Raw genomic sequence first — 23,453 nt, forward strand, 5'->3', positions numbered from 1 at the left:
TCTTGGATGATGATGATGATGATGATGCTGATGATGCTGATGATGATGCTGATGATGATGATGAGTGAAGGAGTGAAGGAGTGAAGGAGTGATAGAGCAGGCCTGTCTTGATGTGTATGATGTGTCTTGGTTTGGCCAACTCTGCTGGTTCTGTGGCCGTTCCAGTGGCTAAATATACGCACGTGTGGTGTGGAGCACAGTCATCGCGTGTCACTCCAGTTCTTAGGTTTCACTAGCGGTGGCATTATATACGGCAAAGAAGACGTTGGTTGAGTCTCGTCAAGTCTTCGAACCTGCGCAGAACTGGTCTCAGGCAGGTGCTTATCGGTATATCAGGATCATACTAGACCCTCGAGTCTTTCCATGCATATCAACCAAGCTAAACGGCAGCACCAGCAGCTTCAAGCCATGTGTCTTTACAGTCACCGGTGCAGTGTGTACTGTGAATATAGGAATGATATTCTACTCATAGACAGCCAAGGGCCACTGCCCAGTACTCATAGCATGTTAAGAAAGCATACAAAAGTTTCCTCAAAATCCACTCCCCCAAAACACCAATAGAAAAAAGCCATACAAGACCCAACCCCTCAAAAATACACCCAGAGACCCCCTCTTCGCTAATAACATCAATAGGAAAAAGCATATACAAAAATCTTATCAAAACCCAATCCCTCCAGATTGATACTCACTAATACCCCGCCCCCCACATCCCCACAAAATCGGAAATCACAACGAGAAGTGCCTTTTGAGGAAACCTTTGCGCCCATTTGTAGCCCTGGCGGCACACTCGTCCCTGATAGCACGCTCCATGTTGACGATGGCGAAGATGACAGCAACAGCTACATCGATAGTCTCCATGACGATCGTCTTCTGGATCCACATCTGCCCTGCTCCAAGTTCGATTGCTGCAACTGGCTCGGGATAGTCCGAGTTGTAGAGCTACCAGAAATGTTAGCCAGATACGAGCAGAGAGGGAATATTGAGGTTCATACTTTGATAACAGTGCAGTTCAGTTCATCGAAACTAGAAGCAGTGGAAGAGCGCTTGCTATCATCCACACCCGCACTTCCATAGCCCTGAGCCTCGGCCTGCTCCTTCTCTCTCCTCCTTCTCGCAGCGTTTACTTCTGAACTGTGATAGCCCTCGCGCCACTCGGTTGTGCCGTCGGGGTCATAGATACAGCTCCAGGAGGAGCCTTCCCAGATCCACCAGTACTTCCTCCGTCTATCTGCGCTTTTCGAGTAGTGAAGGATCACGCCGGGATCTCCATTGATCTCTTGACCGGCCATGTACAACGGGGTGACAACGCTCCTATCCGGAGTGGAAGTAAAGCGGGTTCCCAAGGGCTTATTAAGGTCCAAACTGACGGCACGAACACGCGGAGAAGCATAGATTCTCGCAGCAACAGTGTCTTCTCCCAGGGCTCGTGTGACCTCAGCTGCGCAGGCCTTGAGCCCCAACTTTTGAAGGAGAGACTTCTCAGAAGCAAGAACGATATCGGAATCGCCGGCATCCTCATTGGGGCCGAATATGAGACGCCATTCAGCATACTCTTCGAGAAAGCGGACACAGGTTGTGGTCGTGCTCTGGCGGGTTACAAAGTCTTTACGGTCCAAGAAGTATTGTAACATGGATGGACGGTCAGGAGCAGCGTGGGGCGGCTTGCCGGCGTAGTTGTTACTAATCGATTGTAACGCCGAGACCTTGGGTACAGGCACTTTTGGGAGGTTGTGATCCGCCGGATGGAGAGCTGGGTAATGCAGGTAGAGAGGCGAGAGCGGGGAGGGTCCAAGGCCCCAACCGGGTGTAGGACCAATGGTTCTGCGAGTCATTTCTGATGATTAGCTTGAACAAAATACTCATATTAAGTTGTGAAACTTACGTATAGACATTGAGGACGATAAGATCATCGACATCACGCCTCCGAGGGTAATGGGTCTTGATATTTGAATAGTCCTTATTCGCAACCATATCTTCCTGCATCTTCTGGAACGACGAGGACCAATAGAGTTTCTTGTGGGCTATCTCGGGATTCATATCGATCAATGGGTGAGAAAGCGGGGCGTGAACACGCTCGACAGCACTATATGCGGCAGCCATCACTGTGGTTGATGATGGCAGTGATGATGGTTGTGACTTTTTGATGGATGGAAATGGGAATGGGTAGACAAGAGGTCGAGATCGAGGTCGGGGGAGATGTTTACTGGCATCAACAAATCTAAATTCTACATTGGGTATACGGGGGTGCGAAACCTATAACCGCATGTCTAGAACTGCCCCGGTCCGTTGACAGATAGTATTCGTCCAGTGGACGTGGGTTGTGGGTCGAGTGATGTAGGGAGATGCGGTAGTTGGTCGTGGGTGGCTCGTTGTGGAAGCTCGTTCCGTTGTATGCATGATTGTGAAAGCCAGTAACTCGTTTCTTGATGGAAGATTTCTCACAGGTATTATTAGAGTGTAATGTTTCCATATTAGAGCGGGATACGCTGTATTTATGATGGGAGGATGTTCTTTTCATCTTAAGTGATCATTGAGTCATCAAGCGTGTAATACATGTATCTCTGATTTCGTTGGCCGTGCTCTGTCTGAGCGTTACAAGTCTCTTCCTCATCCACGACACACCACGCTGCACTCTTGGTTGTTTGCCCATCTGAAGAGTTGCGTACTGAGTCACTCATATAGTTAGCAACGAGCGCTGCCACCAGCCGCTTGCATTATTAGTCTCAACCCCGAATCTTGTGGTTTGGTACATGCAGGTACCTTTAACATTGCATTTTAGTAGATGGAATGATTGCTAGAATACTAGTGCTCTTGATAGGGTTTAGCGTAGAGCGGTGGATCCCGCTAATGGATTGTGGGTTGTGGGCGCTTTTGCGCTAGCTTGGCTGCGAGTGATGGGCTGTGATCACGCGAACCTCAACTGTGAACCTCAACTGTTTAGGGGACTGTCTAGCTTGTATCAACATCATACCGCGGGGTGAGGACATAATCGACTATAAGACCATAAACAACGCTTTCTTCTTAATTTCACCACGGCATACCGTTTCTGGATTTACATTATCTTTTGGTCGGTACGTCATAATTCTAGCGCCGAGCTTGAGACATCCCTTGTGTCACAGAAGCTTGAATATATGATCCCACTACGTTCATTGAATACCGACCCTTCAAAAATCTACATCACCGCGAAGCTTCAGATCTTGCCCAACCCAGAATCCCTCACCACCACCGTCACCACTTGATCCAGCGGCGTCGCCGTGTACGTGTACGGCACACTCGTCAGGCTCCCCACCTGCGTGATGTTTTTCGGATATCCGCCAAAGTCATTAACTACCACCCCCCCGACGACACCCACATTAGCACTCTCCCCGGCCACACCATCCACCCCCCTCTAGGAGCATTCAAACAACTTACACTGCTCATTCGCATACCCATCCGGCTCATAGTCGCCGTCCGGGCTCGTGTTCGGGCTATCCTGCGGAATCACCATGCCGTACGTCGAGATGCACTCGGTGACGTTGCGGAACACGTTGTACTCGATGAGCGCCTGCGCGCCCGAGCGCGTGTGGATCGCCTGCGCGAAGATGTCCTTGTAGTAGTTGTTGTAGACGTGCGCGAAGCTGAAGCGCAGCGCGGGCGTGCGCGTCGACAGGTTCTCCCACAGGTTGTGGTGGTAGGTGATGTGGTAGGTTTCGCCGGTTGCGTCGGGGTTGCCGCCGACGAGGGAGGACTGGGGGGGGCGCGGGTGGGTTAGTTGCCATGCCCGCTCTGGGGCCGTTATAGGTGGGCGGCCGGGCAGGGGAGAGGGCGGACAGCTAGCCAGCCGGCCAGACAGGGAGAATGAGAAGGAAACGCACCTTGAAATGCGCATGGAAATAGTTATAACTCAGCGTCACATAATCGCTGCCGCTCGTGACGTCCACGAGGCCATCATAGTAGTCGAACCCGTTCAGCACGTCGCTGCTGAAGTCGCAGTGGTCGATCCACACGTTCGTGCTCGACTTGACGCTGATGCCGTCGTTGCCCACGATCTTCTGCGTGGCGATGTTGCGGATGATGACGTTGGAGACGCCAGACACGTCGAGGCCCTTGCCCGTCAGGATGGCGTTGGTCCCGATGCCGAGCAGCGAGGTGTTGGAGCCGATTTGGGGCCGCGCGGTCAGCGTGATGGGCACGGAGAATTGCACGATTTTTTTGGTGTTGCCCTGCGGTGTGTGTGAGTATGGGGGAGGGATAGAGGGATTTGATATTGGAGTGAGAAGGCGGGGAGACAGACCTTGACGGCGGCAATTAGGGCGGCGGAGGTTGAGACGGTGGTTACGGTGCCCCCGGTGCCGCCGGTGGTGCCGCCATTGAGGGTTGAGTAGCCAACTTGGGGGAATAGTTCCTGGCCCTTGACGAAGCTCAGGGACGCAAGGGAGAGCAGGTGGAGCGAGAGCGAAAAGAACTTCATCTTTTCAATCTTCAATTGCGAATGTTACAACTATATCGAATTGAAGTAACTACGTTATCAATGGGCCAAGATTGCCCTTTATAAGATGGACGACTTGATCATTCTTCGGGAAAGTACACATATGAATACGCCGAGAGAAACGGGGTTCACGGGAGAAAGCACCGGGAACGTTGCTACGCAAGCTTCGTAGATCTCTCTAGGCCTGGGTTCTCGGGATATCGGTGGAGTTATAACCCTGCACTCATAGTGGTGGTGGTGGTACTACATGAAGATAAAGTAACCGTGCAGCATGTTTTCTACTTGTGAAACATTACCAGATCATCATGTCTAATCAACAAAAGGCGTTATATAGATGAATTTGCGGGGGAGGATAATCACTCAAATTTGACATAAGGCGAATATCGGCATCTCAGAATGATATTGTGTGTGGTTACTATGCTTTAACTAGCTAGCTCTTACATGTGATTAATAGCTGTCCCAGACAGCTATCAAATTTCCCCGCTCAAATATCATAGGTAATCACTTTGGGAGTCAGGTAAGAATCCAAAGAATCCCTCCCGAATCCACTATCTTTGACCCCGTGAAATTGCAATTGCGCCTCCCACGAAAGTGTGGCGCCATTAATAGTAATGAGACTACATAGTCGCAATGATTAGCAATATCCTAAGCACCAATTTTCAAGAGATGTCATACCCAGTCTGTAACTTCTTCGCGACTCTCAATGCTCTTCTAAGATCCTTCGACCAGACAGCACCCACAAGACCATAAACGGTATCGTTGGCAATCCTGATAGCCTCCTCCTCGTCGTCTACAACAAATAAGGAGGCAATAGGCCCAAAGCTCTCTTGGTGATATAAATCCATTTTATCTGTCACGCCACGGATCAGAAGATTTGGGAAGGAGTTGCCGCCGCTCTCAAAGTTGAAGCTGTCATAGGCCTCCTGGTTGACAATCTTTGCGCCAGCGGCAACAGCAGAGTCCACGAGTGCCTTTACCCGTCGTGGAGCGTCTGGGTGCAGGAGGATTTGAGAAGTACCGAAGATTGCTGAGGCAGCGATGAACGCCTTTGCAAAGGCGTCCGCGATAGAGGAGTGGACAATTATCTTGTCGGTCGACATGCACACTTGCCCGGCCTATAAAGAGGGTTAATACCGCCAACTAAACTTATAAAAATGGAGCGGACACCAACAAATGCAAGCGCCCCAAAGGCAGCTGATCCTGCAGCTTCTTCAACATTGACATCCTCAAACAAAATCAAAGGTGATTTTCCACCAAGCTCCATAACAACAGGCTTCAAATGCTCCCCAGCAAGTGCTGCAATTCGTTTCCCTATAGCTGCAGAGCCGGTAAATGAGACCTTTCGTATGGCGCGTTGCGAGATAAGAGCTTCGGTGATCTCCGCTGCATCTTCACGGCAATGTCCAATGAGGTTGATGACACCCGGCGGAAAGCCGGCGGATATAATAAGAGAGGTGAGGATGAAATGGGTTCGGGGGGAGAGTTCGGAGGATTTGATTATTACTGTGTTTCCGGCTGCGACAGCGTAAAGAATTCCGCGTACGAGGAGAACGATTGGCGCGTTCCTGAGATAAGTTGTTAATAAGGAAACGTATTGTATTGAAGCTGTGATGAGTTATAGTTACCAAGGAATGATAGCAAGTACAACACCGAGGGGTTCCTTAACAATTATTGCAGCTCGTCCTATAGTCATAAGCATACATGTATGTACTACACTATAACAGATCATACATACCTGGAGCTCGAACATCTGGAACGCTTCCTTCAATCCCCGCCAGTTCACCTGCCACACGTCGTGTCAACTCTGAAGCCGTACTCATGTTAAAGTCGACCCAAGGCCCGTTCGCCGCAGTCTCAATTGCCAAACACTCTCTGAGCTCGCTGCCCTCATTGTCAAGGATATCTGCAACTTTATGTAGAAGCTGTTGTCGTTTAACAATGTTTGTTGCAGCCCATTCGGGAAAGGCTGCGGTAGCAGTTTTAGTAGCTGCTTCAACGCATTCGAGTGTGGCGCTGGAGGCCTTCCAGAGTGAGGTTGTAGGAGAGGAGGGGTTTCTGACAGTGAAGGTCTTAGTGGTGGTATAGGGCTTGTTGTTAACAATGAAAGGAGTGATATAAGTGGGGTCACTGAGAGTCATTTTATATTCTGGCTATGGGATCTTTTGTTGAGATAGATATCGATAGGGGGATTGAATTTGAAGAAGAAATGGTTGGGCGTAGAGTTCTCATTTATAATCCTCATGCTCAGCAGCGGCAGGCCAAATGTTTTTTTTACAGCCCCACACGAAACCGAATCTGCATTACAAGTCTACCCCTTAGCGGGATGAGTTTAGAAAAGGATCTGAACACACGTAGCCCTATAATATGGCTCCGCGATGTACCGGCTGTGTTATGTACATAACCTGCAGATCCTTAAGATATGCTATATATTCGGAATACTAATGCAAACTACTAGGCGTCTCGTGCCCAGCCTTCTTCTGATTGGCTATTAATCGAGAGTCTACTACTATCTCTATAATTGAAGTCTGGTTCAATAACTTTGAGTATGATTTAGGTGGTGCGAAGATTTTTCTCCGCTGCATCAACCCATGAAGCATAAATATATAGTTCGGCGTTAAATGATATTATTCGGATTATAGGGTTCAGTTAGGGTGGTAGAATACACTTTTCTAGCTTTTCCCGATGAAACTCTATCTACTTTTCGTAAATTCAGATTAACGAATAGATATATAAAAACCCGGGACAAGCCTCGCGATCAGCCGGAAAATATGTACGTAACTTTTCGTCCATTAAAGTGTATATTAGGCTTTATATATTCCGGAAAACTGTTTTGAGACTTCTTCTTTGATTACCGAGGTTTCTACTTTTTTTAAGCCCATAGGACTAAGAAGGCTCGAGGAATTTGCTATTGACGTTGACATATGGGCCTCAATCTGTATGGATTCCAAGCGCAGCTAATTGCTGAAATGTAAACGCAGTACATGTACATGCACTAACCGATTGATTCCTTACTATCTTCGTCGAGCCTCGCTCATGATCAGGTATTGATCCATATAATAAGGTGCGATATAGACTTTAGTGTAATCAACTATGGCATCCGGGATGTGTTACTAGTGCCTAGCACTCGGGGCGGTTTTGTCTCGCGCGGCACTTGATGGATTGGCCAATATTTAATCCGGTCAGCATTCTTCTCGGGATAAGCACGACTATCCTGGAAGATTGTAAATCAACCGCGCTAGGTGCCAGGGATGTGCTTAAGTCTTATCTTTTCGTACGATCTTTTCGTACGATTACCAGCTCATGTTATGGTGGGGAAACCCTTGACACAGAGTGCCGCGACATTGATTTTGCTTTTGCTTACTAACTCATACAAATTACGTGCCAAGAGTGGTCTGGACTAGGGAAAGTACTTTTTTTGACCATACAATTGCAAGCGACATTGTCCCAGCCAAAATATTTTTATAGCTCAACAACGAAGAATGATTTTAAAAGTTCGAGGAGATAGAATGGTATAGCAGGTGAAACTGAGCTATAAGCGGTCAAAGCTGAGGTGTCCAAACTACTCCGTGACAAGGCTTCCCCCACCATGCATGTCTGTACCTACTCGATAAGACACCTGATAGGGTATGTACATATATGTAGTACGGAGCCCCCATCTAGAGACGTGATCGGGATACAGGAGGTACTGATGAAACTGGATATTCAATGAGCTCTTAGTTCTTAGATAAGCGCTAGAATTCAATGTGCATGCATGCGCAGTCTCCTATTAAAACGCGTTAACGTCGCATCGTGAGCACAGACTTGAAGATACAGATGTACCAAGTACAGCGGTAGGTAAGATACGGTTATATAATTATACCTACAAACACCGTATGTTGGTGGCGTTTTACCCAAAACAAGTATCACTATGTCTCGGCCCGTTTCATCACTTATTACCTACGTATACCGCTGTACTCAAGGTGGAATACAAGTAGTGATAATTAGGTAGTTATGTAGTATGATTTGGCATCAACAACTACATTCCTATATACTATGGTATTCTCCGGGCCAATGGCGAGCCTATTAAGTCAATAATGGATGATCAACCAGGGTAAATGGTGCTGTATCACCCGGGCCGGGTCATGCTATCTCACCCGCACAGAACAACTAAGTACTCGTCTGTGCAATATTTCTGTTTTCTTTAGTTCACGGACACCTTCCTTATTTGGTATTTCTTCTCTTTCTACTGCGATTTTCTTTTTCTGCTTGTTTGTTTCGAGTTCTACTATATATAATAGCGGAGATGGCCCAAGGAAAAGAAATTACACATAATCTCACCTTGAAAGCATGAAAGCAAACCCTTGCTTGCGAGTTTTACCTACTTGCAGATGGGATCAGGACCAGGTCACGTCAGTGAGGCCATTCTGGTATGGTTGATTAATAAGTACGAATATGCATTCGCAATTGAACCAGGTTCGCCAATTTAATATTGGTGTAAACCGGAAAATCTATTTTCCGATCACCTACCTACCACTCATCAGCTCAGATACCCCGCACATATTCCTATCTGTAAGCTTGTATCAATTTGCCCTGAAGTTTCTTATACAAATCGACACGATGCCAAACCTCTTTTTCACTCCAATTCTCAACCCCCCTCTAGCATGTACGACCACTCTTGTTGCTGGCAAGCCAATCCGCTTCTATGCCTGTATGGAAATCACAACAGACAACAGCGTGGTCATCAACCCTGATGAACGGTTCGCATTGATGATGTGGTACACTGTGAACGGCCGCGGCGCATCGCGATCCGCGTTGTTCAGAGAGATTACAGCTTCTGATGAAGATATTGTTAGATTGGTTAGTCAATCTGTCTATCCACCACCATAAATTTCGACCTGGCGGGGATAAGATACAATAGGACTGACCCATTTGGGATAGTTCTACGTTCAAGGGAGTGACAAAACCGCGAGTAATATCAACTTGCGAAGAGATCTCTTCGTTTTAGATTTGGATTATGATTGTGACCAGGGGCCATTGCAATTTTGTCTGAATTACCGCTACTCAGACGGACCTTGGTAAATTCCACAAACAACTTCTCTTTTTGATCATCAAACTCTACTTAAAAATTGTGGCTATATTCGGGACGATGGAGAAATCTTACTCTCTCTAACGAGCACGTATAGGCTTCGTGCTGGCTCCCGTATAGGTTCTGCCGATGGCCGCATCATTTTCCAGAAAAAATCAGAACATATTATGCATCTCTCTGATCTATTCATTCCTCTTGGGAGAGATGCCCATAAATGGGATGCAAAACTAGTAGTAGAGGACGGCGGAGAATCTCCTCGGGTTTGGAATATGACACACAAAATAAGCACAGAGGATGCTATTGCCGAGGTAGCAATAGGGAGACCAAAATATCTTGAGCAGTTTATGGCATTAGTTAAGATTGCACGTAAGGCCACTCACCAGAAAGAATGTGGATTCAAGACTATAAAATATTCACAATCGTGTCTCACAAGCGCCATGGATTGGACCTATTCATGGAAGAACTAGTTTCGATGTCTCGAAAGATGCCGCCTTGGTGCTCTTCCAGCGGAGCTACGATGGAAAACATGTAGCGGTTCTTCCGGTTTCTGGACTTGGATCTGGGAGCGCCTATGTTACATCTTGTGCATCTGGAGATGGCTCTATTGTCATCCGTGGAAAGAATGATGGTGAGGGGCCTATATCTGAGAGGAAGGTCCAGGTTATTATCGCAGTTTCGAATGACCCTTTCAAGACGGTCGCAGCCGCTACGAACTATTTAAAGAAACTGATTATGGATAGTCGGGGTTTCGAGTCTACATTGATTGACCAGTGGTCGAAATTAGAACTGGAAGGCGAGGATAGGACAGCGTGGGAAGATGGCTTGAGTTATTGTACTTGGAATGGGATAGGTGCTGATCTGAGCGAGGATAAAATTCTCAAAGCACTAGATGAACTGGAGAGAGCAGGGGTTAGGAGTAAGCGCTCATGTAAGATCACTCGGTGGTAGATATACTAACCAGATTCAGTCGGAAACCTAATCATCGACGATAACTGGCAATCAACCCCTCCAAGATCTTACACTTGTAGTGGGACATGGACATCATTCGAGGCTAATGAAAAGTTTCCTGGCGGTCTGAAAAGCCTTGTTGAAAAGATTCGGGCTAAGTGGCCATATATTAGACACATAGGGGTCTGGCATGCACTGCATGGATACTGGGATGGGATTACCCCTGGAGGCGCCATTGCAAGTGCCTACAAGACAGTTCAACTAGGGTGGAGAGACAACGTGAAATCAGTGGAAAGAAAGCTAACATTCGTTGCCCCAGAAGATGTTGGGAGATTTTATGATGACTTCTACAAGTTCCTGAGTAGTTGCGGTGTTGACGCTGTAAAAACAGATGTTCAATGCCGTATCGACGAGCTAGTGGATGGGAATGAGACTGCTAAGATGGCAAGGGCCTATCAAGATGCTTTCAAGAAGAGCAGTATTAAGTATTTCGATCGAAGGGCAATTTATTGCATGTCTCATGTGCCGCAAATTCTTTATCATTCCCTACTCCCAGATGACAATAAGCCCGTTTTCTTTAGATCATCTGATGGTACGTATATTTCTGTATTCAAAAGTCAGTAATCTGCTAATTGTTCTAGATTTCTACCCGAACGTTCCTTCAACTCACTCATGGCACATATTTAGCAATGCTATGAATATGATTCTTTTTGGGCAACTAAACATTCTTCCAGGTTGGCTTCAACGAAAAACAAATCACGGTTGCTTACTAATTGGTTTCTTATATATATAGATTGGGACATGTTTCAGTCCTCTCTCCCGACATACAACACACTGCATGCTGCTGCTCGTTGTATCTCAGGCGGTCCAGTCTTCCTCACTGATATACCAGGTGAACATGATGTGGACCTCATCAATTCTATGGTTTCACCTTCCCCGGCCAACCGTACGCCTCGTGCACTGAGGCCCTCGAGAATGGCCATGGCTAGTGACCCATACGTTAGTTATCATGCGAGTAAACTGCTTCAAGTAAACAATACGCACAAGCATTCGTCGTTGCTGGGGGTATTTAATATCTCAACTATGGCACTGACAGAGCTCATAAATATGAAAACCAGCTTTCATAACCTTGATCAACAAAAAGAGTACGTGATCCGTGCGCATACTACAGGGAGGATCACTGAACCAAGGGGGATCCTGGACTGCGAGGACTCTTTATTTGTTGTTTCTCTTGAACCGAGTGAATGGGAAATCTTTACTGCAACACCGGTAGAGGCTGTGAAGGTTAAAGAAAACATCATCAAAGTTGCGGCATTAGGAATCAAAGAAAATATCACGGGAGTCGCTGCATTGAGAGACATTAGAGTGTATATTGGGGATGGCGAGAATACAGTGACTATACAGGCAGATGTCTGTGCACTTGGCGTGCTGGGTATGATATTGGATCTACCTGATTACTTTAAAGTATCGCTGACCTTTCAAAGTGTTCTATATCTCCGACATCGCCAAGGATCGTACCCTGGAACGAATTCGCGTCCACGTTGGCAGGAAAACTCTCCCAAAAAGAGTTTACTCGTTCGTAGATTCGACACTGGAGATAGATTTGTTGAATGCCTGGAAGGATATGGGTATAAGTGAAGGGCATGACGAAAGTGAGGAAGTAATCACCGTCTCGGTTGAATTATCTTGAAAATCAACAGATCATAGGGTAGTCTCGAGAAGATACTGGGGCTTCCATTAATTATCCTAATAACAAAATACTCCTCTCTACCAGAAATATAATTTTCATAGGCTGAAGCGTACCTTGTAAATATGTACGTAAGATGCATATACTACATTTAGTTTATATCATTCAGACAATGGTAGCTGGGGGATGCGTACGTCATCTTCTGTTTTCCAACAGTTTATCGGTGATGCGGACCGGAGAAGATATGTGGGTCGGAAGAATAACTGCACTATATTTCGAGTCGTTCTCATCATCACGACTTATGCTTCCCGCTGAGCCTTGCAATACCAAGACCTTGGTTTCGCAACTTTACGGAATACGGATAGCAGGCCGCATCTCACCAATGAAGACGAGGCTTAAATCATCTGAGGACCTCATCTAGGGTATAGGCTCTTGGCTGTTTCAATGGATCAATCAGGTGGGTAAAAGGTAGATCATTATTTTACTAGAGACTGCTAACATTTCCAATAAACACTAGGCTGGGACAACCTGTAGCAGTAAAGGCGCGTCTACTATCGAATTATCGGTTGTACAAGCTTTTCAATCATGGAATCATTTAGGATTCGATTATCTGATGCTCAGCTTAATAGAGAGCCTCACCAAAGACGGTATTATTGTCGGCTTCTGGACGTGGGGAATTTGAAGTGAAACCGGATTGCGGAATGATTTACCGAACCTACCGAGATCGGCATACCCCAGATCACTTTGTTTATCCTAGGAAAGCAATTTATATATCACTTAATAACTCCGTTGCCCAATTATTAGGAAACCATGGTCCCCATGCATGCTGACAACTATTTAGCCGTGTCCCTGCTTTCGACCTTTGGCCCTGACTAATCTAGGTAATGATCAACTACTGTTTCATGGTTCTTTGAACTTTTCGGGCCGGTAGCCAGTACTGCACGCGCTTATCCCGTACGCTTTGAACATTGAAAGTTCCCGAGCTCACTTACTTCGGAGACGCCAAGGGACGATCAATCCTTTTCTAGAGCATTCCTTATTAGATCCAAAGAACTCTTCGAATGAGATGCCTGGTTTGGTGTATAATCTTGTTGATCGTAAAGATTGAAGACATGGGCATATCGGGCTTCAGACTCCGCAATCTATCAACTTAATTTATCCTCTGTTTACCTTAAGCTTCCTTCAGTCGGCCTGTCAAAATTTCAAAATGTCAAAGCAGATATGTGTATATAAACACTCAGTTCCGCCGCTCTTTTCAATACCATCCTCATCATCCTCACGCTTGAATCCATTCACTTCATTCATTTTCGAAGCCAGACTTCTATTTTACCACTCTTTTCACTCATAAAAGTTTCCCATACGAAGTTCAAAATGAAGTCTGCAATTCCACTCCTCGCACTTGCCTCCCTCTTTGCCACTCAGGCCACCGCCCACACAACTCTCCAGTACTTCTGGACAGACTCCTCAACTTCCACAACTGACTGTGTGCGTGCTCCTCCCAACAACAACCCAGTCCAGGATGTCACATCCGCCGACATGGCCTGCAACGTGAACGGAAATGTTCCGGCAGCGTCTGTCTGCGAGGTCACAGCCGGCAGCACAGTGATTCACGAGTGGCATCACACAAACCGTGAGCAAGGTGCTACTGACGCCGATGATCCGATTGCCTCCAGGTAAGCATATATTCTCATACCTAAAGATATTACAGAATCGTTACTTACTCCTTTTCCAAAATATAGCCACAAGGGACCAATCATTACCTACATGGCCAAGGTTGATGATTCCAGCACCGTCACCGACGTGACTTCGCTCGACTGGTTCAAGATCGCCGAAGACGGTCTCTCCGGTGGTGTCTGGGCTGTCGACACCTTCTACGCAGACAAGACTGGAAAATGGTCTGTCAAGATCCCGACAAACATCCCCGACGGTGATTACCTCCTCCGTGGAGAGATCATCGCTCTGCACTCGGCAAGCTCGTACCCTGGTGCTCAGCTCTACATGGGATGCGTGCAGCTCCGTGTTACCGGTGGAAGCGGTGGGACCCCGAGTCCCACTGCCAAGTTCCCGGGTGCCTATGCTTCGACTGACCCTGGTATCACTTGCAACATCTACTCTGGACTCACTACTTATGAGATTCCTGGACGTAAGTTGCACCCGACCTGAAAGTGATTATGAACGATGAATTTGAGCTAATATATGTGTTTTAGCGGCCGTTATGTCGAGCTCGAGCTCCAAGAAGTCGAAGAAGTGGATTGCCTAAATTATTTAAAAATGAAACTAAGGGAGTCGTATTATAGTGGCGAGATGTTATAGTGTGACACCGGAGGTGAACACGTTGAAATTAGATAGACCTTGCTGAGCAAGGATATGTGTATATAGTCAGAGAGGTTATATTAGGATTTCAATGCACATATTATCTTTGTGGAATATTGAGTACCAGAGCGAGGAGAGAAGCATACCATATTCGGCAGTCCACGCGTACTAGATGAGACAATTAACTCTAACCAATTAATAGAATACTATTTAGCTGGCTATAGAATAAGTAAAATCGAGTGATATATAATGATTATAAACTAAACTTCCCCATTAGTAAAAGGTACCATTGAAATATATACAAACTGGATTTAAAAACCCAACAACACACATAAATGTAGTAGTATGCTGATTTGTGAATGCTCAATGTCAGCTGCTCGGGTCTGCGTTGGGGGGTTGAAACAAGCTAGGGGTCGTCGGTCTCAGGCTGAGTGTAACACCACTCGTATATATGGCCTCGACCCGAAAATCCTAAGCCTAGATCACTATATAAATCAATTTAGGGGATGTTCTGGATTGAGCTAATGTTTCTATATTGGGGACGTATACGTATCGTGAGTTATATATTGAGGGGTGGCCGCAATCATCGATAGAGCTACCTTGCTATATTCTATCGTCAACCTCGCATATCCTCATCCCTCACAAATACATATAGTAGTCGGATACCCACGCCATATCACCTTTCCTTGCGCTGACTCAGGTGCGGTTGTGGAGAATGCAATCGCTCGTGAAGCCTTGGCACGAAACTTGCACTCTACTCGCAATCCCACCTACACACTCTCTCTCCTCTGTCCTAAAAGTGAAGACCCACTAGCCAAAGGATGAGGAAATAGCCCAAAAGGATATATGGAACCGGTATGAGTCGAATATATTTTCACCCTCGTAAGGTATTCTGGTGTAATTCATGCATGAGAAATCACTCGCGATCGACAACTGAAGGCTCATGATCGCCAGTGCCAAAACCACATTATCACCTTTAGAATTGTGCGACGGGAATGTTAATCTAGATGGTCTTTTTATTTTAAGTGATAGCGATTAGTAGTGTTAACTGAATCTGAAATTGTTATCTTTTGGGGGATATTTGAGGAGTTGTGTGCCTGAATGTGAGTATTTATGTGTGGGACTATGTAGGTAAGATCTGAGCTTACATGCGTCCTTTTATCTGATGTATCTAGCGGCAAAGCGGTTGGAGCCCTCAACAGTTATACGTGTTACTCTTAGAGTGTGAGTGTAGGAAACGGGCTAAGTACTACGTAAAGCTTGTCACACAACAATGTCATTACTTATATGTGGCTTTAATTTACGTGTATTTATTGATGCAGCGGTAAAATTATATATGCTGCACTAGGACAGATTTGCTATTTAACCATTCCGTTACACACATCACCTCTGGCTAGCTCATTTCCAAAAAGAAACACTTCAATCTGTTCACTTCATTTCATCACATCGGAAAGCAATTCGACAGTTATATAATAATGAATTAAGTATATCAAATACAAAAATATAGACTCTCAAGAGAGGCATAAGAAATAAAAATCTACAACAAGCTTACAGCCTTTTCACCCCATATTATCACACCTTTCCAAAACCATCTTTGAGTCCTATAGACGCCACCGACTCACTATCTCAAACAACCGCTTAACAGCTGGCAACGGAAGGAACGTTCTTGCACTTGGAAGAGGTCTTTCCACCAGTGATGGAGACACCAGACCAAGACCAGTCGCTGCAAGCACCGGATCCACAGAGAATGTAGATATCGGTACCAGAGGAGCTGACGGTACCCTTAACGTTGCTAATGGTGAGATCAGTGATGGGGACACCAGTGGTAGGGCTATCAAGAAAAGTTAGTATCTCATTGTTGTCAAAACTGTTTGGAATCAGAGTGTTACTTACGTTCCAGTGGGAGAGCCGTTCTCGTAATCCTGCTCAATGACGATACCGTACTTGGTGATGTTCGTCAAGGTGATTCCGGAGTAGGTGACGCCCTTGACCTCACCAGTGGCATCGTAGACGGTCTTGATGCGGACACCGTTCTGGGAGTCGACGATGGTGCTGTCACTGATGGTGACAGTGTCAACGGTGTTGTCACTGCGTCCACCGACGGATCCGATGGAGATACCGTGACCACCTGAGCAGTATCCGTTCTTGAAGATAATGTTGGTCCCAGAGTTGACAGCCAAGCAGTCATCCTGGTTGTAGACGGTGGCACCGTCAATGGTGATGGTGTCAGAAGAGCCGACATCGAAAGCATCAGTGTTGTGGCCGAGCTCATCAGTGTCACCGTCCTTGTTGTTGATGGTGATGGTCTTAAGGCTCAAGTTCGAAGAACTGTTGATTGAGAAACCCTGGACCGGGGTGTTCTTAAGAGTGACACCGGTGATGGTGGAATCATCAAGGTTGTGGGCGTAGAAGAACTTTGGCTTGGTCTTTCCGCCGTTGCTGCCCTCTCCGTCCCACCATCTGGAACCATCACCATCAAACATGGATCCGGAAGCACCAACAACGGTGATCTTGGAACCGGAAACGGAGACCAAAGGACCTGACCATTCCTTGTATCCGAAGGTGATAGTGCCCTTGAAGGTCAACGTGGTACCATCGAGGAGATCAGTAAGATCAAGAGTGTCTCCGGCAGGGACAACCACGCTGTCGATAACGAGAGTGGTGCAAGCCTTCTTGGCAGCAGCAACATTGGTGTAGGAAGTGACTGTGCAAGAAACCGAACGGGATTCGATATCAGTAGCCGGTGCTGCGGAAGCAAGGCCAAAGAAGGCGGTGAGAGCCACTAGGGCAGATTCAGTGATGTACTTCATGATGGTAAGTTGATTGAGGAACTAAAGAGCCTGTCTGTAGTGTTGTAGTTGGAAAGAATGAAAGGAAGAGAGTAAAGACTGAGCTGTGCAGGTGTAAAGAATGAATGATGAGCGAGGACTGGAGTTTGAAAGATACGACGGATACAAGAAGGTTATATAGGAATTTGAGGTGTATAGAACCACCTCAGTGATTCCCTGTTAGGGGTTCAAATGTGGGGGACGGAGAATTCCTACAGTACGGACCGTAGGTAAATGGGTACGGACTGCAGGTAGGTACGTACTATCTAGCAGGAATGTTTAGCTTTTTCAAAATAGTAATCTTCTAGATAACCATAAGGACTCACTAGCACTGCGGGCTAACAATTGTTTGAAACTACAAACACCTCTACCCTAAAGTGCATCATGCAACGTTCAAGATAGTTGATACTTGGATTAATTGGGTAAAGAATACCCGTGCATTTCCTAATTCGATTATTGATATCGGTGTTTTTACCGCCAGTTACAGATTGAGGTGTAGTTACAAGGGTCGGCAATCCGGAAGCGAATGCATCGGTACACATGTCAAAGCTTAGCTATTCCCCATCAATCTCGCAACCCTGCACTGAAACGGGAATTCTAGATGGCCTACGTATGTCCGAGAAGCTTTAACCTTTCGGAGTTTTGTACAATCAAAAAGCGAATGGAGTACAAGCTGTCGGGTATCGGGTACGTACAGTACGCCCTAGAAATGCTTGATTCGACTTCTTATATTACCGTCTCATATTGATCTCAACATTTCTAGAAATTAATTACCCCAGACAAGCTTTAGGTAATATATACTATATACGATCGAGCATCTGGGCATGCATTTCCTCGCCGATATATCCGGGTCAACACAATGGCAGCATATAGTACTTGTGCGCTGTTCTTGATTCCAGCCATTTCAACTTCTAGTACAAATCGCATTCTAGACCGATACCTACATAGTATTACAAGCCACCTAGTCCTTCAAATTTGTCCATTAGTATCGGACAATAAACACCGAACGCGGCCGGCACGGGGAGACTTGCTAACCCTCGTTGTTCTCCCCGCCTTACGTTTATTAGCATTTCGGCTTGGCGATAGTCCGATGTCGATAGATTTCTATTAGCCCACCGAAGGGCCAGCTAGAATAAATCTGGAAGCACTTTATTCCATTCACAGTCCGTCCTGAAATCATCCTATCGCATTAATAATCTTTGGAATAGTGCGCGTACTGTGTCTGGCGGAGAAGAATCTCCGCTGGATTTATTATAGGATTTCAATTCCATGGACGTGCATTTGCCAAGGGGAGATCAAAAAACAAGACTTTTCAATATGTACGACAGACAGCTTGGCATGCGAACAAATAGATCAGAATCAAGATGCCTATTTGCGGCTCCGGTTAACGTTTCTCCGGGAGGAAGAAAAGCATCCCAAATCCAAGCTCACGGGATTTCCGCTGTATCATCCGGTCAGCTCGGGAGACTACAACCCGAGTAGAGCCAACTGCGATGACTTGTGTGCTGGAATGAAAATAATCACATCACCTCACTTCATTATCCACCGAGTTGACAAAGCGAAATCAATTTCACTTGTGAAGGAGGCAAACACGGGATTAAAGAGCGACCGAGCGCTAGCGCCGAGCGGTGAGAAATGATACTCGGACGGACTTCAATATCCCTTTCTCACTACACGTGAATCATGTCTACTCTTTTGAAGGGTGATAATCATATCACTCCATCTATACGTACTCCTTGCTGGGTTTGGTGGGGCTAAGTACTGTTCCCGGAAATCGCGCAATTTGTGCTTATTGGACAAGGATGCGATAGTAATACGGAGCCTGGATCATGATGAATCACTCGATTTAGAAATAGTTACAGTCGCACCTCGCTATCTCGTAATTCGATATCTCAGATCTCTTTCTGTCTCGTACGGATTTGCGGGACATTCTACACCAAAAACTATTTGCTGTATCGTATATTTGCTATCTCGTAGGGATTCGGCTCCTAGAATACGCTAACGACATAACGAGGTGCGACTGTATGCACATACATGTAGAGTAGCTACATACATGCCTCCTAAATATCATCTCAGTACGCTCTCCGCTCAATAGAACTGGACTAAAAGCGCTGATGTCAGTAATTTACTCGAAATCATTAGGAGAATCAAGGCTAGGGTCTCGGCTCATATGTAGCTCTTTTTCAAAACTTGATGCGATATCCACAACAGGCTGTCCATGGAAGATTCCATTTACATTGACAAGTCAACGAATATTTACCAAGGACCAACGGAAATATTCGCGAACCGGTTTCATATCCCCTGTCATCATTAAATCTGGTGCCGACAGCCATAGCACCTGCTACCCTGTGCTTAATGACCTAATCCAATAGAGCGAAGCTTTTGCCAAGGCCACAGCACTACACGTAATAGATAGCTCGTTCTGGCAGGTCAAAACGCTGCTCTCCCCCACGTGACCCCTTGAAGCATCAAGTGTCACTCGCTTTATAGAAATTCCTCCTCCAAACTCTATGTACCCTGCTTAATTCTACGTTAACACTTGTGTTTGTCAATGATGCTATCGAGGCCTCTGCAAAATAGTATTTCTCTAACAAATGGATATCTACGGTCCCATGATACAGAGCGAAATCAATTTCCGGCGAATCACAGGCCAGAGGACTTGCTCGATACCATTGTATTCTTGTCTTCGAGTGACGATAAGGTGAATATTAGTCACACCCCTTGAGTTGAGCCAGTCATTTAGTCGGACTGTATACGGAGGGTTTGAGGATATGCCCAATGGTAAACTTTGACAAAATGGTACTACCGTTGAAGATTTGGTTAAAAGGAGCTGGGACATAGGAGATGGGCTGCCTATCTTTTATTCATATCTCGCAGTTCGATAAACATCCAAATACTCGAGAAAACAGCGCAGAACAAACTATTTTCAACTTCAAAATACAGGAAAGAACCTTCAGATCGATCATTGCAGATACTACTACCACTGACCGAGATAACACAAATACCACTAGTATAAACTGAGAAATGTGTGCCTATAATCCTAATGCGCAGTATAACTACTGGGCTAACGGGCAACGTTGGGCTCAACATACCGCAGAAAATGGGGTCCCGTACTGGTAAATAACCTTGAATACATGTAACTATATATCTTACATTATTAACTGTAATTACTAACACCGCTCCTCTTCCTTTAGGCAGAACCTGGATACGGGCGTATTCGTTTGGCAGATGCCTGACGAAATGAGACAAGCCATGGCGCAAGTGCCTATGCAGAACACAGGCGGGTATTATGAGATGCCAGGGATATATAATAAGTGAGCCGCAGCTCATTTACCTTTCCATGAATCTAAATGCCCACTACTACGACTACTATCCCAGTAAATCCATATATATAAGTAAACAAGCTAACTAAAAAAAAAAAAAACCCTACACAGAAACGACGATGACGATGATGTCCTCGAATACACCCTCCGTCTTTCCCTCGCCGAAATCCAGAACCCCACCGCCGCCGCCATACCCACGCCCGCACCGGCACCCGCACCGGCTGCGCCCGTGCGTACACCCACGCCCAGGCCCGGCCCCTCCCAGATGCGCGAAGGCCGCGAAAAGAACATCTTCGCAAAACTAGATGTACCTCCCCACAACCCTGTCCGCGCTCATATGGATCCCGCCGGTCCTGCTCGCGGGATCTGTGCCATGTGTTCCTCCGATACGGGGATCCAGAGTGCTCCCTGCGGGTGCACATATTGCTCCGGGTGCATCGTTAGGATGTTCATGTATGCGACGAAAAGGGAGCCCTATGAGCCGCTAAAGTGCTGTCGGATCGAGTTCCCAATGGAGCTCGCCGGCACCGCCTTCGCGCATGTCGATGCCGCACGTAGCGCCGCCGGCGCCGCTGCACCTGCGGTGGCGGCGGCGGCCCCGGCCCGCGGCCAGAACTACATCACCGCCGCCGGCAAAAGTAAAGGCAAGGGCAAAACCCGGGAGCGGGAGAGCACGGCGCAGCGGACCTTCGACTGCGTAGCCTGCATGGACTCCTTCATCCTCGACGAAGTAATGGTCGCGCCCGGCTGCAACCACAACTACTGCCGCCCCTGCATGAACCGCCTCTTCGTCGAGTCGACCAAGAGCGAAGACCTATACCCTCCCAGCTGCTGCAAGCAGGCCATCCCCATCACCTGGGCCAACCTCGTCCTCAGCACCGCGGAGCAGACCGAGTTCTACGCAAAGAGCGAGGAGTGGAAGACGCCCAACAGGCTCTACTGCTCCCGGCGGGCCTGCTCGGCGTTTATCCCGCCGCTGTGGATCACCGCGGATTATGGCACGTGCGCGAAGTGTCGGGCCCGCACGTGCGCGCATTGTAAGGGCGCGTTTCATAGGGGCGCAGCGTGCCCGAAGGATAAGGCGACGCAGGACGTGCTGAATCTTGCGCAGACGGCGGGGTGGAAGAAGTGCTTTAGCTGTAATATGATGGTTGAGCTCGACTCGGGCTGTAACCACATTACGTGCAGGTAAAGTTCTTTCCTTTAAATCCTTTTCTATATGCCCAAAATTTAATGGCCTGCTAAAAAGCTAACCTAACCCTCAAACACCCCTAGATGCGGCGCCGAGTTCTGCTACACCTGCGGCGTCAAGTGGAAAGAATGCGACTGCCAGATGTGGATAGCGGAGAACCTCCGCCGGGTGGTAGCCGCGGGAGGGATACCTCATGTAGCGATGCCTGCTGGAGCAATACCCATTGGAGCCATGCCCGCCGGAGCAATCCCCATCAGAATAATGCCCGCTGGAGCAGTCCCCTTCAGGGTGATGCCCGCTGGACCAATCCCCTTCGGAGCGATACCCGCGGGAGCAATCCCCGTTAGAATGATGCCCGCTCATGGAGGAGGAGCACCAGCCGGCATGGAGGTGCCTCGAATCTTTGTCAACCATGGTGGCCATATCCGGGAGTTTCCGCAGATGAGGGTTGAGGTGCAGGGGAATATGCCGATGATCAACGCGCGTTACAATGCACCGGATGGGCGCAGAATGATGTGGGATGCTGTGACTGGGAGGTGGCGTGAGTTCTAGTTCTAGTGGGGGGTTCGTGAGGATGCAGAGGGGTGGTAGTGGTGGGTACATACACGTATGGATAGTTTTTATTTATTATTTCTATTGGGTTGCCAGTTGGACTGGTCTGAGTTATGGTGGGTGTGTTATTGATACTGGCATTGGCGTTTTTCTTCTTTGGGGTTTTATAGGCATCTTTCAGTGGGTTAACATTTCCTTAGATTGTTTTGTAAGGCAAGGGCATTCATTATCTGGTTAGCATTTTAGATTCTTTTTTATGTGATAACGGCATAGGTATTTTAAGAAACATGAAACAAAACGGCGTTTGCTCAGATCTCTTCACGTGAAGCTCAATGCCCTACCAGGATGTATGCCGCAAGCAAACCCTGTCGTTCTCACTCGCCTCCAGTCCCGTCATATTTCGTAGCTCCATAGAAAAGATCCTTCATGTGCTTTAGCGCCAATGTGCTTCAGTGATAGTCAGTCATTGCCGTAAACGACTTGTATCCACATTCCTGGCCATATAAAAAGCACCATCGATCTGCTCTAAAGTCGACCGATTTCGACTTGCTCATTACCACATTTCCCGCCAAGCGATCATTGACTCTCGTCATAGACCAAGCACAGCACCCCACCCGGGCTTACTCGGGCAAAACGCCAAGAAAGAGTAATCCCATGGGCCATAACCTTCAAGTCTGCACTCCACCTATGCTCATATCTACCGTGGGTGTTGTTGCTACACATGATTTCAAAAGCCATTTTACTCGGTGTCCAATTATTAGACATTCCCAAAACGGTAAACTTTCCGCCGGCCAAGCCTTGGCGTCCAACGTCGACCTTAAGGCCGATAACGACGGCCGATAGAGTGCCGTACGAAGGGGTGGGTGTGTATACGGGTGAGATTTTCAGCCTTATTGGAACTCTAATACGGCTTTGGTTTACTTTATATTCACGTCGATTGTAAGCCCGCCAAGAGTGAGTACCAGGAAGGTGCGTCAATGATTGAGCTGGATGGTTTTATTTTACTCCGCCTTGTGTTTCGTGCTCTAGTGCCCAGACTTGGAATGACAGGCGGGTGCAGGTAGAGTACTTGGTACC

General features: G+C 47.0%; 7 protein-coding genes across 7 annotated transcripts; 3 read left to right on the top strand and 4 right to left on the bottom strand.

Moving 5' to 3' along the window:
• Positions 1 to 726: 726 nt before the first annotated feature.
• Positions 727 to 2,100, bottom strand: H6S33_010379 (uncharacterized protein; the record flags this gene model as incomplete). The annotated part of the gene is made up of 3 exons (XM_044841758.1): positions 727 to 939; positions 993 to 1,821; positions 1,883 to 2,100. The coding sequence occupies 3 exons, from the start codon at positions 2,098 to 2,100 to the stop codon at positions 727 to 729; spliced, it is 1,260 nt and encodes a 419-aa protein (XP_044697522.1).
• Positions 2,101 to 3,190: 1,090 nt separating this feature from the next.
• Positions 3,191 to 4,450, bottom strand: H6S33_010380 (uncharacterized protein; the record flags this gene model as incomplete). Its single annotated transcript, XM_044841759.1, has 4 exons — positions 3,191 to 3,327; positions 3,412 to 3,727; positions 3,855 to 4,202; positions 4,274 to 4,450. The coding sequence occupies 4 exons, from the start codon at positions 4,448 to 4,450 to the stop codon at positions 3,191 to 3,193; spliced, it is 978 nt and encodes a 325-aa protein (XP_044697523.1).
• A 502-nt stretch (positions 4,451 to 4,952) lies between these two features.
• H6S33_010381 (uncharacterized protein) lies at positions 4,953 to 6,606 on the bottom strand (the record flags this gene model as incomplete). Its single annotated transcript, XM_044841760.1, has 7 exons — positions 4,953 to 5,085; positions 5,144 to 5,583; positions 5,640 to 6,033; positions 6,094 to 6,151; positions 6,204 to 6,349; positions 6,406 to 6,434; positions 6,529 to 6,606. The coding sequence occupies 7 exons, from the start codon at positions 6,604 to 6,606 to the stop codon at positions 4,953 to 4,955; spliced, it is 1,278 nt and encodes a 425-aa protein (XP_044697524.1).
• Positions 6,607 to 9,064: 2,458 nt separating this feature from the next.
• Positions 9,065 to 12,171, top strand: H6S33_010382 (uncharacterized protein; the record flags this gene model as incomplete). The annotated part of the gene is made up of 7 exons (XM_044841761.1): positions 9,065 to 9,304; positions 9,386 to 9,522; positions 9,631 to 9,899; positions 9,967 to 10,449; positions 10,501 to 11,073; positions 11,374 to 11,913; positions 11,966 to 12,171. 7 exons carry the CDS (start codon positions 9,065 to 9,067, stop codon positions 12,169 to 12,171), a joined length of 2,448 nt encoding a protein of 815 aa, XP_044697525.1.
• Positions 12,172 to 13,539: 1,368 nt separating this feature from the next.
• On the top strand, positions 13,540 to 14,428 carry H6S33_010383 (uncharacterized protein; the record flags this gene model as incomplete). Its single annotated transcript, XM_044841762.1, has 3 exons — positions 13,540 to 13,841; positions 13,908 to 14,311; positions 14,376 to 14,428. The coding sequence occupies 3 exons, from the start codon at positions 13,540 to 13,542 to the stop codon at positions 14,426 to 14,428; spliced, it is 759 nt and encodes a 252-aa protein (XP_044697526.1).
• Positions 14,429 to 16,119: 1,691 nt separating this feature from the next.
• On the bottom strand, positions 16,120 to 17,291 carry H6S33_010384 (uncharacterized protein; the record flags this gene model as incomplete). Its single annotated transcript, XM_044841763.1, has 2 exons — positions 16,120 to 16,312; positions 16,375 to 17,291. The coding sequence occupies 2 exons, from the start codon at positions 17,289 to 17,291 to the stop codon at positions 16,120 to 16,122; spliced, it is 1,110 nt and encodes a 369-aa protein (XP_044697527.1).
• Positions 17,292 to 20,333: 3,042 nt separating this feature from the next.
• On the top strand, positions 20,334 to 22,376 carry H6S33_010385 (uncharacterized protein; the record flags this gene model as incomplete). Its single annotated transcript, XM_044841764.1, has 4 exons — positions 20,334 to 20,425; positions 20,504 to 20,623; positions 20,744 to 21,820; positions 21,908 to 22,376. The coding sequence occupies 4 exons, from the start codon at positions 20,334 to 20,336 to the stop codon at positions 22,374 to 22,376; spliced, it is 1,758 nt and encodes a 585-aa protein (XP_044697528.1).
• Between the last annotated feature and the right edge of the window lie 1,077 nt (positions 22,377 to 23,453).

Source organism: Morchella sextelata (assembly GCF_020137385.1).
Source record: "Morchella sextelata strain SCLS chromosome Unknown scls_4, whole genome shotgun sequence".
NCBI classification, from domain to species: Eukaryota; Fungi; Ascomycota; class Pezizomycetes; order Pezizales; family Morchellaceae; genus Morchella; species Morchella sextelata.